Source organism: Scomber japonicus, chromosome 22 (assembly GCF_027409825.1).
Source record: "Scomber japonicus isolate fScoJap1 chromosome 22, fScoJap1.pri, whole genome shotgun sequence".
NCBI lineage: Eukaryota > Metazoa > Chordata > Actinopteri > Scombriformes > Scombridae > Scomber > Scomber japonicus.
In genome coordinates, this window is record NC_070599.1 from 18,954,868 (window position 1) to 18,970,095 (window position 15,228).

At 38.7% G+C, this 15,228-nt stretch overlaps 1 protein-coding gene across 1 annotated transcript; it reads right to left on the reverse strand.

The window, feature by feature from the left end:
- Positions 1-5,769: 5,769 nt before the first annotated feature.
- Positions 5,770-8,899, reverse strand: LOC128383977 (kelch-like protein 33). The gene is made up of 4 exons (XM_053343558.1): positions 8,244-8,899; positions 7,005-7,944; positions 6,729-6,896; positions 5,770-6,340 (listed from the first exon to the last, which is right to left on the reverse strand). The coding sequence occupies exons 1-4, from the start codon at positions 8,842-8,844 to the stop codon at positions 5,818-5,820; spliced, it is 2,232 nt and encodes a 743-aa protein (XP_053199533.1). The 5' UTR covers positions 8,845-8,899; the 3' UTR covers positions 5,770-5,817.
- Between the last annotated feature and the right edge of the window lie 6,329 nt (positions 8,900-15,228).

Consider the following 15,228-nt stretch of genomic DNA (forward strand, 5'->3'; position numbering starts at 1 on the left):
TCATTCCAAGATGAAATACCCAAATCAGGTTCTTTCTTTCGAACTCTTTTGAAAAAGGACAAATCCCATTGTGTTGTTGCTTTAAAATAACAATGTAAATATAAATAACAGTGTTATAGTCTGACACATATGCTACCTATTTCAACACACAGATGACTCAAATGATCAAACAAAAGAAAGCACCAAGACAGGACATTGTGGTTACTAGGTCATCAAAAGACATGGGTTGACACAGGACAGACAAAGATATTTCCTGGCTCTTTTGTTTCCTTGTTGTTTGTTTTGAGTGGCGAGGGTTGTTCCTTCTTATGAAATTTGTGTGAAAAGTTCTTCCTTCACCTTAATCTACTTTGTCAGATTTGGGCTGTCCTGTCGAAGATAAAAGGAGCTGCCACCAACTCATTGTCAGTTCTTGCAGAGGAACACTCATTTTTCTCGACATCTTGTCTCTGAAAATGGCCACAAACATGCTTTTGCTTCTCGCTTTATTTGGACTTGCATGTGCCAAACTCCCACATGAACGAACATGTGACCGAGAACCAAAGCAAGATACACCAACTCTGTGTTCAAATTACGAAAACAGTGTTTTCATCTATAAACACCTAAAGAAGCTGGAAAACAGGATTGGTCCTCTGGAAGGTAAGATCCGACAAAATCTTAAGATTGTGTTAAAAAAGTTCAGAGAAATATCTTTATCAAGGATTAATGATAATATTTTTATCTTTCCATTGTAAAAAAAAAAAAATATGTTAAAAGGATGAAGTTATCAAAATCAATTCAATAACACAAAGGCTTTTCTCATTTTTGTGTTTGTGTTGTGTTTCTTTGTCATTTTCTGTAATTTATCAATTTAATTGTATTTATTCTTTCTCTGACAGATGATGTGAAAAGCCTGAAGAAAGAGAATGAAGGTACACCAATACAAATATCACAAACATTTCTGCCCTAATTATGAGTAATGTGTTTATTTATTTCATGAATTAACTTAAAAATGTATTTTACAGACTTGAAAATGAGACTGAATGCCACAAAGGAGGAAAAGAGTGGTGGTAATGGTAAGTCGATCAAACTCCATGTTGAAATAGATCTTTGAAAATTCAAAAGACAAATTACAAATTACTCTGAATGTAGGAGAGATACCTAAAACAGAAGACATTATGTATATTATTATATTTGTTTATTTGTTTATAATTTTTCCATGTAACTTCTTCTCCACAGCTGCTCCTAAGATCGCATTCTCCACCTCGTTGTCGAATTCTGGTCTTGTTTACGGAGGACCCAGCAATGCCAATCTCAAGCTGGTTTTCAAGAGGGTGCTCTCGAACATCGGCAATGGTTACGATCAAGATACAGGTACTGTGTGTGTGTGTGTGTGTGTGTGTGTGTTTGTGTGTTTGTGTGGACCAGGTATTCCATGTATTCCTCATGTTGTGGGGATTTACCTCCCATGGGAACAAAAACACAAATACTAAATACAGTAATAAAAGTAATGTAAATCATTAATTTTAGGGTGAAGGCTGTTTTTGAGGTAAGTTCAGGGTTATGTTAGGGTTAGGATAGGAATTAATTAACAGACAGTGTAGCTTATATTCTCTCAACTGTTTTGGTTAGCAATTAATTGGTTATATATTATGTTTAGTTTTGGGTTAGCATGGTTCTGAAGAAAACATAATTATTTGGCTCCACATAAGGAAGGTTTTGGACCTACCTCTTAAAAAAATCTTGAATATACTTATTTTTGCTCTGTTTCAGGAATCTTCACAGCACCAGTGAAGGGTCTCTACTACTTTACCTTCACCACTGTAGGCTGCAAGAGTTATGACGTCAAGGCCATGTTAATGAAGAATGGCGCCCATCAGGTTTCAACCTATGATCCACGTTCAACTGACCACACAGACAGTAGCAGTAATGCTGCTGCTCTGCCACTGAATGTTGGTGATAAGGTGTGCGTAGAGCTAAGCGCTAACAGCAGAGTGTTTGATAAGACGAATGGATACACAACCTTCAGTGGTTTTCTCCTCTTTTCTACGTAGATGATCCCGAGAAGAGACATTTATGCAACAATAATGTTTGTAAAATCAAGGAGATTGTCTTTAGCCTTGTGCTGATATGAAAATTCAACAATATAATCATCTTGGCTTAAATAATATAAACATGTCTGCTTGTTGTTCTATGACTCTGTAAATCACTTTCAATTGCTTCTGTTTGATATTGTTTGATATTATGCTATATATGGGAACTTGAACTATCAAGAACACTGCACTTAATTTTCATGTAACTTTTAATGAAAGTTTTTTTTCACTCTGCTTTGTGAACAATAAATGCAAAACAAAAAAAGAAAAATGTTTTACATTGTCTCTCTTCCTATCTTTGGTAACTAATTGGTAAAGGCAGTTATGGTTGTAAACATATATTTTTTATGAATCTTCAGCTGTAGCATCCCAAACTAAACCACAGTACATTTAATCTGAATACACGGTACAAAAAAATCACTGCATAACATACTGTAGTCTATATATTAGGTTAGACTAGGACGTGATAAAAGATGAATCTATATAAATTCATCATGATCATGAATCACATGTTGACAAGTCTAAGAGTCATGAACATCCTTACATACTCTAGAATGGAAGAAGGGTTAGGGTTGCTTCCTTATCTTGAGAATGAACTTGATCTCACAGCTCAACATTTTTCTTGTCTACATCCTCATTCCAAGATCAAACACCCACGTTCCTCATTCCTAACTTTGACACTTACACATTTTCGATCTGCCATCAAGGCAATATACTTCAGTTAAGAGCAAACAGCTACAGAAATTCTTGATAGTAAAACTTCCAGAAATGTTGTGCTTGATTTGACAGCAACAGAGGATACAAACAGCAGATATAATGAAACATTAATAGTAAACTTAAAGCAACAGTTCAAATATACTTAATGTAAAGTACTTTTAAGATGCATCCAAATGAAGTCACTAAAGTCCTAAATCCACATGACTTTTGTTTTCTGTCAAGTGAAATGTTTGACCTACTGTAATACATGACCAAATTTGGGACATACTGTGTTGTTGCTTTAAAATAACACACTGACTATAACCAACAGTGAAGACTTACACATACCTATTTTAATACACGGATGGTTCAAGCTATAAAAAAAAACCCAAGAGGACATTTAGGACATTGTGGTGACTATGTCATGTATGGTCAAAAAACAACAACATGACTTGACACATGACAGTAAAATAAAGATATTTCCTGGCTCTGTTGTTTCCTGATTGTTTGTTTTGAGTGGCGGTGGATCTTCCCCCAATGACATTTGTGTGAGAATGCTCTTCCTGCATTGCATTGTCAGATTTGGGCTGTCCTTTCAAAAATAAAAGAAGCTGCCACTGACTCATTGTCAGTTCTTGCACAGGAACACAAATTTTCTCTACATATTATCTCTGAAAATGGCCACAAAGATGCTTTTCCTTCTTGCTTTATTTGGACTTGGATGTGCTAAACTCCCAAATGAACGGAAGTGTGACAGAGAACCACACAAAGATACACCAACTGAGTGTTCAAATTACGAAAACACTGTACAACTTGATAACCGCCTGATGATGCTGCAAAAAAGGATTGATGCTCTGGAAGGTAAGATCAGACAAAATCTTGAGACTGAAGATGGCACTCTTGCTAAAAAATTTAGAAACTAATATTTCCAGTGCTAAAAAATAACTTAAAAGTATGAAGTTATTCAATTCAATTATGTTTGTGTTTCTTTGTAATTTTCTGTAATTCATTAATTTAACTTGTTTAAAAATGATACAAAGGTGCAATAGACTCCAAATTTAACAAATTTCTGGAAGATAATGAAGGAAACATCGCAATAATATATTTTAAAAAGCCTTAAGGGGTATATTTAATAGTCTTTACACTTACCTGTAGTTTTGCCCTCGAGAGTGTCCGCCCTCTGCTGGGCGACTGTAGGGTTTTGCATTTTCAGCTATTCATCAACATGCCTGAGCTCTCAGTTTCATCCATAAATTTGACCACTTTAGCTTTGGTTCACTGGCTTTTGCACTGAAAGGTTAAAACAACAGCAAACAATTTTAATGTATGACCATTTCTGTGTTAACAATGTTCAATATTTTGCACCAAAAAATAACAGCAGCTGATTTAATTATTTTAAAACTTTACTAAACAACTTAGTCTGAATGTGGGAGGGAACCCGAAAGCAGAAACCATAATATGATATAATATTACACTGTTTATGATGATAAAACATTCTTGTTTGTTTCTCCATGTACTGCTTCTCCACAGCTGCTGCTAAGGTCGCATTCTCCGTCTCGTTGTCAAATTCTGGTGATGTGTACAGAGGACCCAGCAATGACAATCGTACCCTGGTTTTCAAGAGGGTGTTCTCAAACATTGGCAATGGTTACAATCAAGATACAGGTACTGTCTGTGTGTGTGTGCATGTGTGTGTGTGTGTGTCCTAAATGTAAATCGTTAATTTTAGGGTGACAGACATTATAGTTTATATTCTCTCGACTTTCTCTGTCATAAATTAATTGGTTATATATTATGAGTTTTGGGTTAGCATGGTTCTGAAGAAAACATAATTATTTGGCTCCACATACAGTACTAAGGTTTGCCCCTACCTCTTAAAACATATTTTAATCTACTTATTTTTGCTCTGTTTCAGGAATCTTCACAGCACCAGTGAAGGGTCTCTACTACTTTACCTTCAGCACTTATGGTTACAACACTCATGACACCGGGGCCATTTTGATACAGAATGGCGTCCTTCAGGTTTCAACCTATGATCAACTTTCAACTGACAGCACAGACAGTAGCAGTAATGCTGCTGTTCTGCCACTGGACGCTGGCGATAAGGTGCACGTAGAGCTAAGGGTGAACAGCAGAGTGTTTGATAACCTGAATGGACACACAACCTTCAGTGGTTTTCTCCTCTTTGCTATGTAGATAATCAGACATTGTGCATTTGCATTGTGGTTATATCCTGAGAAGGGACACTAATGTCTATAAAATCAGTTCCTTGAGATCATGGCACTGTCCTTAGGCATGTGCTGACATGCAAATTCAACAGTATGATCATATATAATATATGTATATGATATAAACATGCCTGTTGTTCTATCACAAACACTAACACTTAATTTTCAAGTAACTTTTAATGTTTTTGTGAACATCTTCAGAACAATAAATGCAAAACAAAACTCTCTTCCTATTTTTGGTGACTAAACACTGCTCCCTGCACACTCTGAAAGTCTGTTGTCGGCGCAGCTCCTTCTTGTTTCCATAATTGGTTAAGGCAGTGAAGGACGTAAACATATTTTGATTAATCTTCAGCTGTACCATCCCAAACTAAACCATAGTACATTTAATCTGAATACACAGTACAAAATATATCACTGTATAACATACTGTAGTATATACTGTATATTAGGTTAAACTAGGCATGCTAAAAGATTTATCTATATAAATCCATCATGATCATAAATCAAAGTATTGCACCATTCTAAGAGTCATGAACATGCTTTCATACTCTACACTGAAAGAGTGTTTGTTTCTTTTTTAAAGCTACAATATGCAAGTTCTGAAAACCAAGCTAGCGCTAGAATGAGATTCAAAAGTAAACTACTCTGTTCCCTCCTCACCTCCACATTAAGATATGCTTTATAATGTATTTCAAGAAAACAATATATATATATAAAACATTTAAATTTAAACTAAAAATTTCACTGTTATTATCATGTATTATCTAACTTGAAATTCAGCACCATTAAACCTTGACATCTGACATTTTCATCACTTCTTACAATCGCACATGTGATGGCAAACACAGCAAAGATGCTCGAATGTCATTGTTTGGTCCAGGCATCTTGCCCATGTTCTCCCATCTGTATATAGTAGGATCATAACGATGGACCATTTTAGTGTCACTGAAGTCCTCTTGGCTGTACCCGCCAAGCACATAAAACTTCCCCTCCAAAACAACACTTCCTGCTCCGACATGTGGCACTGGTAAAGATGAAAAGGCAGTCCAGGAGTCAGCCGCTGGATTGTACACCTCACAAGCTAGGTGGTCTAAGATAATCATGTTAGCATCTTTCGTAATTCCACCTGCTACATAGAGATGGTCACCCAGGGTCTCCATGCAGTGGTGAGCACGTGGTTTAGTCATGTTTGCCAGATAGGTGCTTCCTGTCTCTGGGTGATACAGAAACATGGATGCCAGACACTGGTAGTCACTGTTCAGCCCTCCTGAGATGAAGATCTGCCCTTGTAAAACCTTTGCAATATGCCCACCCAGAGGCAGATCCAATGGCTTGGTAAAGCTGAAACAGAGAAAATATTTGATTGTTTAGTTTGAAAACTTTTTTTTGTCTTGTACAGCATAAAGTAGCATAAAGCATCATCTGATGGTTACATACAAGTCTTTTGGCAAGATTGGATTTGAACATCTGGAAATTACTGAATTGCTTTTGGAAATAATTTTGAAAATGTACCAGATTTTTTATGTATGTATGGTAAATATTGTAGCAAGCAAAACATTGTGTTTGGTCAGGAAGTCATCATTGTTTACATAGCAAATAGATGCTAGCTGGCAGCATCTAATAGGTACCCAGCTACCAGATGGTAAATGGTGAAAATTGTTGAAAATTGTTTGCAATATTCTTAAAAGATATGGCATACTTGGAAAACTAAATATTCCTTCCAACATACCCCCAAGAGTTTGTAATAGGGCTGTAGCTTTCCACACTCTCTATATAATGACTGTCACAACATCCGCCAGTGGCATATATGTTTCCGTCCAGCACAACCGCAGAGAATGCACATCTCTTTTCTTGCATTTTAGCCAGTTTCTCCCAGCTGTTTTGAAGAGGGTCATACCTAGTTGTGGTTAAAGGAGACAAATGTAAAGTCAGAGACAGTAAAACAAGTATTCAAAACTGTTAATGGTAAAAACTGCACATTATTAGATGGGATCCCATTTCTCACCTATAAACAGATTCCAGGGTGTCATTAATGCCATAGTAACACTTGCCCCCAATCACGTACAGTTGTCCGTCAAGCACAACAACTTCATGTCCAAACCTTGCTGGCTCTGGCATCTCTCCCAACCTTCTCCACTCCATGGCCTTTTTAATTCCTGTATGGTTCACCAGAGAATTCCCAAACCAGAGTTCTCTGCTGATGCTGCGGCTACCCAGGTCCTCGCAGATCTGATCACCTCCAATTAAGACTAGACTCTCTTTCGGCAGATAGATGCGACACCGACTGTGTGGTGCTGTATCATTGGAGCAGAAATCTTCAAAAACTGCTTCGTAGAGCTCTGCTAAGCTGTGATCAGACCACATGTTTAGAGACTGAACCTCTTTGAATTCCTTAAAAGTCATTAGGGGAAAGTGGATGGTTTTCATTAGTTCTTGGGCAAGTTTCAGCCTTCTCTTGGGCTTAGCTTGGATCCAGGCTGCCACTGCTTTGAATACAACAAGCTCAGATGGAACACACAGTGAGTAGCTGTTCAGGTACTTTAGGAGTTGCTTGACTGGCAGGTCCTTGAACTTTGAGGTGCAAGATACTTTTTGGAATTGCCGCAAGACGAAATCATCAGCAATTTCAAGAAGTGACACCATGTCATAGGCCTCAGCAAACGCTGCCACATCCAAGCAGGAGTGGGGATTTATTTCTTGTTGGAGGAATCTCAGGCACAAGGAAAGGGCAGGTTGGTGCTGGAGCTGAAGGGAGGTGCAAGTGATCTCAAAGACACAACTCCAGCTGAGGGGGAGTGCCCCACTGTAGGAGCAGCCAGTCAGAACTTCCAGCTCTGAAGCCAAAAGGAAGGGGAGGGCAACACAAGGCTGAAGGGACTCCCTCATCCCCAAGGTGAACATACCTCGAAAGTAGTCACTACTTGCAGCCAGGATGACTCTGTGGACTGAAGGGCAGATGGTTATAAGTACACTGTAAATCCACTGTAATCCCAACATGTGAGGCACTCAAATGTAATTCTGTTTTTTAATAAAAATAAGTCATCCATCCCCTTAACCTGAACCAGAGAAGTAAGTAATGCCCTGAACATCAGTTACAGTTAATATATTTTAGAATCATTATCTTATCTAAACTGATTGTAAAATCTTAGATATCAAATTTTGTTCAAAGTTAAGCTTTCCATAGATGGTGTTCTGTCTGAACTCACAGTACTGCAGTTTTACAACTCTTTGCTGGCCTACTCACCATGAAGTGATGCTCCACGAGCTTTTAGAACAACATCACAGCCCACTCTGTCGATCCATAGCTGTTTGATGGACTGAAGACTAATCATCATTTGTCTGGCAGCAGAAATCCCTTCTTCTTTCTTCTGTCCTCCAGTTTTTGTTGACTTCTCCTTTTCCTTGGTGCAGAGATCCAACACCCTTGGGGCGCCCAGTGTTTTAGCAGCAGCGTTTATCCGGTCCACAGTGTCCCTATTTAAACATGATATGAGTCCAGTGTAGGCAAACTCCACAACTGCCTCCAATCCAACATGTTCCACCTCCGGACCCAAAGACATTGACCACCTCTGCACTCCAGAACTTTTGTCATTGTCATTTATTTCATCAGCTTCATCATTTTCAACATCCCTTCTACTCAGACTTTCCCTTATGATGGAGCTGACAGCAGCCAGGACAGTGGAGTGTATGAGGAAATTCTTCCCATCATCTGTGCTCAAAAAAAGGTCAGTGAGAAGGGAGGATTCCCTGAACTCTGCCAAAGTGTGGAATATATGAGTGGGGTAATCATCTTGGCAGTATATCAGTGCCACATTTTCATAATCACTCTCTATATCTTCACCCATTGAATCGCCTGCTTCCTCGTCATCTGTGGATGCTTCCTCTTCTTCTTGAAGTGTGTCCTGATGCTTTTGAAAGTCTTCTTCATGAGTTATTGAGTGTTTTCTTTCCTGAGAAGCCAAAGATCCTGGGGTGCTATTTTCATTCCTCCCCAATGCTTCATCAGGATTTAGCAGTTTCTCAGGATCCTGATATTGTTTCTCAGCAACTCTCTCTTCATCCTTCGTTCCTTCAAAGTTGCTACATTCATTTGCACCTTTTTCTGTTTCATCCTCAAATCCTGTCAAATTAGTATCGTCATCATTTGATTCCACTGAATCTGAAAGGTTTTCGTCTTCTTGCACTGCACTTCCTTGGTTTTGCTGGATGTGTTCATCTTCACTTCTTCTCTCATTCATGTAACCTCTGCTCTGCTCTCCCAGGTAGTTATCTTCAATTTGCTCCTGTTCCTGTTGCTCCTCTTCCTCATCATCTTCATCTTCTAACTCTCCCACCTCCACTTGCTCTTCTTCCTTCAGCTTCCTGACTTCTTCTACCTCCTCCTCCTCCTCATTTTCCTTAACCTCCCTATACACCTTATATTCTCTCTCTTCCACCCCTTTGTCCATTTCTACATGTTCCTTCACATCCCTTTCCTCCTCCTCATCCACCTCCTTGTTCTCATTAACTACCCTCTCATTCACATTTTCTCCCTCTTTTTCCCCTTCCTCCCTTTCCTCTGCTTCCTTTGCCTCTATCTCTTTCTCCTCATGTTCTCTTTTTTCAACCACTGTATTCTCTTCCACTTCTTCCTCTACCTCTCTCTCCCCATCATCACCCTCCTCACCTTCATCCTCTTCACTCACCTCCACATTAACCCAACAGCTCGCCCTTTCCCCCCATCTCATCCTCTCCTCTTCCTCCATCTCCCTCTTCCATTCATCCCACTTCTGGGGATGTAGATTAGCTAGTGCCATGTTGCCCAGTATACCTACAATCTCTACTAATCCCTCTAATCCCTCCAAACATCAGCACATCTAGGATGCCAAAAGATTGGTTGGTCACTTACTTTACACACAGTTTATGAGAAAAGATGCAGAGAGAAAATTGTGTAGGTCCAGCAGTAATCCACTGTTGGGATGTTGTTATTATTGTTGCAAGCAGCTCTACCTCTTTTCCCGTCTGCAGACACCAGCTGTGTTGTCTGTTTGATCCTCTCCAGCCTCTCTCTCTCCCTCCTCCTGCACGTGAATATTAGAGAGGGGGATGAGCACCCATGATTCCTCATATAACCAAACAAGTGGCTATATATATAGATTATTATATATCACTACGTAATTGAAATTCAACTCTGTTTAGGGGGTCAACCTATGCTAATCAAAGGTCTATGAGGGGTTGATGCATCAAATGCACTTTGTTCAAGTGTTTTGTTTGTTTTTCTTCTTTATTTCCCCAATTTGCTGCCTAATTTAGCATTTTCTCTTTAATCATTTATCATAATATATTTTATAGGCCATGCAGTTTATTCTATTTTTTTCCCCAGTTACTTGTTCAACAGCTCTTAAATTCATACTGTAAACCAAGTAATAAACAAGTGAGTGATCTAGACCCACAGGCAGCTGGATAAGTGCCTGTCTGAGACTGAACCAAGATGCTTGGGGCCTTGGCAAGGATTTTTATTCTGAGCCATACGACTTGGGGATTAGTATCCTTGTGACCCTCTAGGCATTTAGTATTAAATGCCTAGAAGGTCACAAGTGGGGCCGCATTGGTCCTCCACAACCAAACACTGTGGAATCTGGGTCAAGGATCGAGAGACGTGAGTCTAAGAAGGGGGCCGAGAGGGAACGAAAAAACACATTTACACCTGTTGCCTTTTGTGCTGTCAGAGAAAACAAACAGTTGGGTCACCTTCATTTGAAAAATAGCCAGCTCGTGTTCAGCAGCTGACAATGGCCCTTACAAATATGCTCCTTGTGTAACCACATTGTTAGAAATGTCAGCTGATGTCTTTTTAAAACAGTTCTGGTAATAACAAGAAAGTCATAACCTTAAAACTAAGTGTCTCATGCTCTTCAGCAGTTAAATATTGACCTGGGTCAGAGAGGAGAATTCCTACAGTAGAGATAAGAGAGTCAAATGTTTCGGGATGAAGTTACCCTGATACTTATCCTGGATTTGCTTAGTTAATAGATGACACTTCAATCTGGACCAAAACACTTTTTAAACTACTACTTTTTAAATAGAGATTGAACACTTAATATTTGTCTGTGGCTCTCATCCAATGTTATTTCTTGATGATATCAAAGATTGTAATGTGATGCTTTATGTTCAGAGGTCAAAAGGTCAAGCATCTGCAAAACAGATTGGTCGAGGGTCTGGCAGCCACTTCCTTTTCCCTCAAGTGCAAACCAAAGTCCTCTTGTTGGGAATCTGATCTCTTTAAACTTTGTTGTAATTTTGCCTCATAAATACACGACAAGATTGCTGGAACAACACCTTAATCTTGTCAACACACAGTGAGATTTCATTTAAAAAGCCTTAATGTTAAAGCACTGTGAGTGGGTGTGCTGGACAGGAAACTGGTGGGCAACAGCATCACTTTAAAACACACTCCTACCTGAGGACAATGATTGCTGTTTTCACAGCCGCTCATGTGTGAGGCATCACACACACACACACACACGCTGAGGTTTAAATAAGCAGACATGTGAGTCAGGTTATTATTCAAACCTACGCAAACAGGCAAGTTGGAGGCATTTAAATTAGAAGGAAACTTGAGCTCACAATGTAAGAATTCAACATTTTTAATCATTCTGTTTCTCTTCAGACTGAGTGTGTAACAATGTGTGTGTTTGTAAGCGTCCACCTGTCTGCATGATGGATTTACACCCTAAATTTACTCTTTAAGCCCTTAAATTGACTTCTAAGAACACATGTGCTCTTTAGGGACATGCAGTTACATGTACTGCCCTGTGCAAACACAGCTTCACTAGACATTGTTTGTGAGAGACAAAACAAACTACACTATTCCATAAATACTACATTACAAAACATAGGTTGATCTAGAGCAGAGCAGATTTTAATTCATAAATTATATACTGTTATACAATGTGTCTTGGTCAAGGTCCTGAGTTTTTAACACAGCAGATTTGCAGATGTTCCTGTACTCACATTATCACCTACAAGAGTGTTTTGCTCTGGGCAGCTCACAATCTACTTATGAAAAGTCTGTTTCTGCTGCAGTCCTGATTGTTACCATGACGACTCACACAGCGAGAGGGGGAGTGAAGAGTGTTATAACCTCGTTATGGGACCCTCCCCCTCAGGCCCTTTTCCTCAAGAGCAGCAAGCAATGCAAGGACTGAATTAATAAGGCCTCTTTCTTCTTCTCCTAGTAACTGAAGTAGAGGATGCATCATCATTACCATCATTACCATTACCTTCTGTAAAGCTGGATGAAAACTTTGTTTTAATGGGAAAATGCAGATTCATTCAAACCATACATCATATAGCATAAAGGAAACGTTTAGTCAAAATACAATCTAGTTTTATTGAATTGCTATGGCCCCATGAAACACAGAGATGAACATACACACAAATAAACTTCAAGATGGCAAACAGGCTGGAAGAGAAAGGTCCTAAACATGAATCAAAACATGTCATCAACTACAACCTGATCTTACTTTAGAATCAACATTTCTCTAAAAGGATGCAAGCAATTTCAATGTGGCATTAAAACAAATCAAAACAAAAAAAAACCCCACAAGTTTAAAAACATATAAAAACAACATAACATAAAACATACAGTATAGAGAAGCCACAGCAAAATGGCTTTTTCCAGTTATTTTAGCTTGGAATAAGTAGCATGACTGATTGTCAAGCTCCTTTTTGTTAAATAATACTTCACAAACATAGACATAAAAATTCTTAAACATGGTAATAATAACACATTTCATTATTAAGACTGTGAAATAGTGTTTACATTGCTTTAACATAATTAAGTTACAATAAAGCTCATTTTATTTGAGGTCAGCTTATTTTACTAGAAACACACGCTAAGTGCAGCCAGGAAGAGGATTAACCAGTTAACAGGATCCACCTGTTTTTTAAATCAGTCTAAAATAATACATGTAATCCAGTCATTAAACCAACAGATGCACTGTACATCATACAAGATGGGAGCTATATCTGATCTCTCCTGCTATTGCTTTTTAAACTGGGTCATACTCTATTTTTGAACATTAAGTCCCTGCATTCATAAAGTATATTCCTCAGAGGGAAAAGGGAAGGGGCCAAGAAGGTGACGACAGTACCAAGGACATAAGAGACGTTCTTAAACAGTAGTCAAGATGCCACAGTAGGAGCAGAGGAATTGCATAGTTCAAGCGGCATCATCGTTTCAATATTTTCCAGGAGCCTGTTATTTTCCTGTTTGAGTGTACCTGCACAGCCCTGAAACCTTTCCCCACACATCGCCCCTGTGGCTCGTTTGTATAAGGAGCGAGACTAGAGGTCTATTTTTACAAACAAGGTGAGAAAGTGAAACGGAGAGGTTGAGATACAGGATAGTTGATTTTCATCGTCAACAGATTGTGGATGACCGTTTACAGAGTTGTTTTAACAGATGCTGTGTGAAGAAGTTAATATTTAAACCTGATGTTTTCTGGTGTTCATGGAGGCAAAAGGCAAACTGCCCCTAAATACTTAGATCTTTAAAATCCTTCCAAAATATGATTTAGTATATTTTGGGATGCAAAAGAATCTCAAAATCCCATGGGCCTCATCCAAGAACCACTACGAACAGAAGTGTTCATTAGTTAAGAGCTGAAGTCTTGAATTTGGTGTTTAAATATTTAAAATTTTGACAGTCACATCCTCATTTTTTTCTACAGTTGACACAGCTGTATTAATATTTTTCCTAATTGTTTCATGTACTCTATTATTACCAAACTACTGAATTTGTCATGAAGCTCCACGGTGTGAAATTCCTCTTTTTTACTCTTTGGTAACATTTCTGTGAATGAAACTTGTGCACAAAAAGAGCAGAAAAAGGTAGCCTTATATGGCAATTTCAACAACGTTTATAATGATGATAAAATCTCACAAATAACTTACGAAAATACGAAATACGAACATGTTCTTGCATGAGGCCCAGTATCTGTAAAATATGGAGGTTCACATCTATTACAACATATTTAAGTAAGTTTACTGTCCTTTATTAAGCACCATAAATTGTTTCCATTTGTGCAATCCTCTACTTTTCTAAGAGTGGGTGGAACCTTTTCTCATTTTTGGAATGAAACTCTTCACTTAAAAACAGAAAAGATGGGTCAAGCGCTGGTCCATGGTAGGAGGAAGGACATGATAACAATGACGAGGGAGAGTGAGAGAGGGAGCAAAAGGAGGAGGATCAGAGGAAGAGAGAGCGACGACGGCCACAGAGACATCAGACGTTTGGTGCCTCGGGACAGTTCGAGTGGACTTCTCTGCCTCTCGACGTTTGGCCGGCAGATGACCAGTGGCCTGACCTGCGATATGCTCTCCTGAGGGACAAAAGAGTAAAGTATCAGGTGATTGTTGCAAATGTGGATGTACCTTTAACTGCAATACCACTAATGGCCACTAGATGCTGGCTCCAATTGACTCCCATTTAAAAAGGCCTCCACTTCCCGCTATGAATATTCAAAGTCAGTCATATTAGAAGAGTTTTATGGTCTCAATCGCTCCATTCAGGCCCTGCTGGTCATCATTTTGGAAATGATTGCTTCATTAATAAGATCTAAAGACTTTTAGTAGTGTTGATGTCTGCCGTGTGAACGTTGATTGACAGCTGCGATTAACATTTCCAATGCAAACCAATGGGTGACATCATACCTCGTTACATCCATACACTTGATGAATGAACTCCATTTAATACCGAGATTATTTTGTTACTCCATAACCATCTATACAGTAGGTGAAAAGTGTGAAACATATGTCTGTCTTCTGTCCAGGTTGAGAACTGCTGCTCCATACTGTAAGAAACCAAAGGCCCAAGAGGCAAAAGATGTCTCTCGTTAATTGTTAATTAGTGTTAAGAAAGCACTCTATTTCAGTCCTAGGTTTCTGTTTCTCTCATGCATCCATATCAAACGTCATCATTTAATTTGGTTAAATTGAGGACATGTATGGGATCTTAATTAGAAAGGAACAGATAATCATCTCTTCTGCAGCGCTGCTTCAGAGTGATATACTGCATTACATCTGTGTGTTTACATAACAATCTAGTCTAGTGCAGTTATAACAATGTGAAATGATACCTCAGTGGGCAGATGTACAGAACGAATAATTTGCTTCACTGCATTATCTACCTCCAGTATGGTCCTGCTGTGTGCTCTGTCAGGACTGAGCCTGAGGTTCCAGCGATG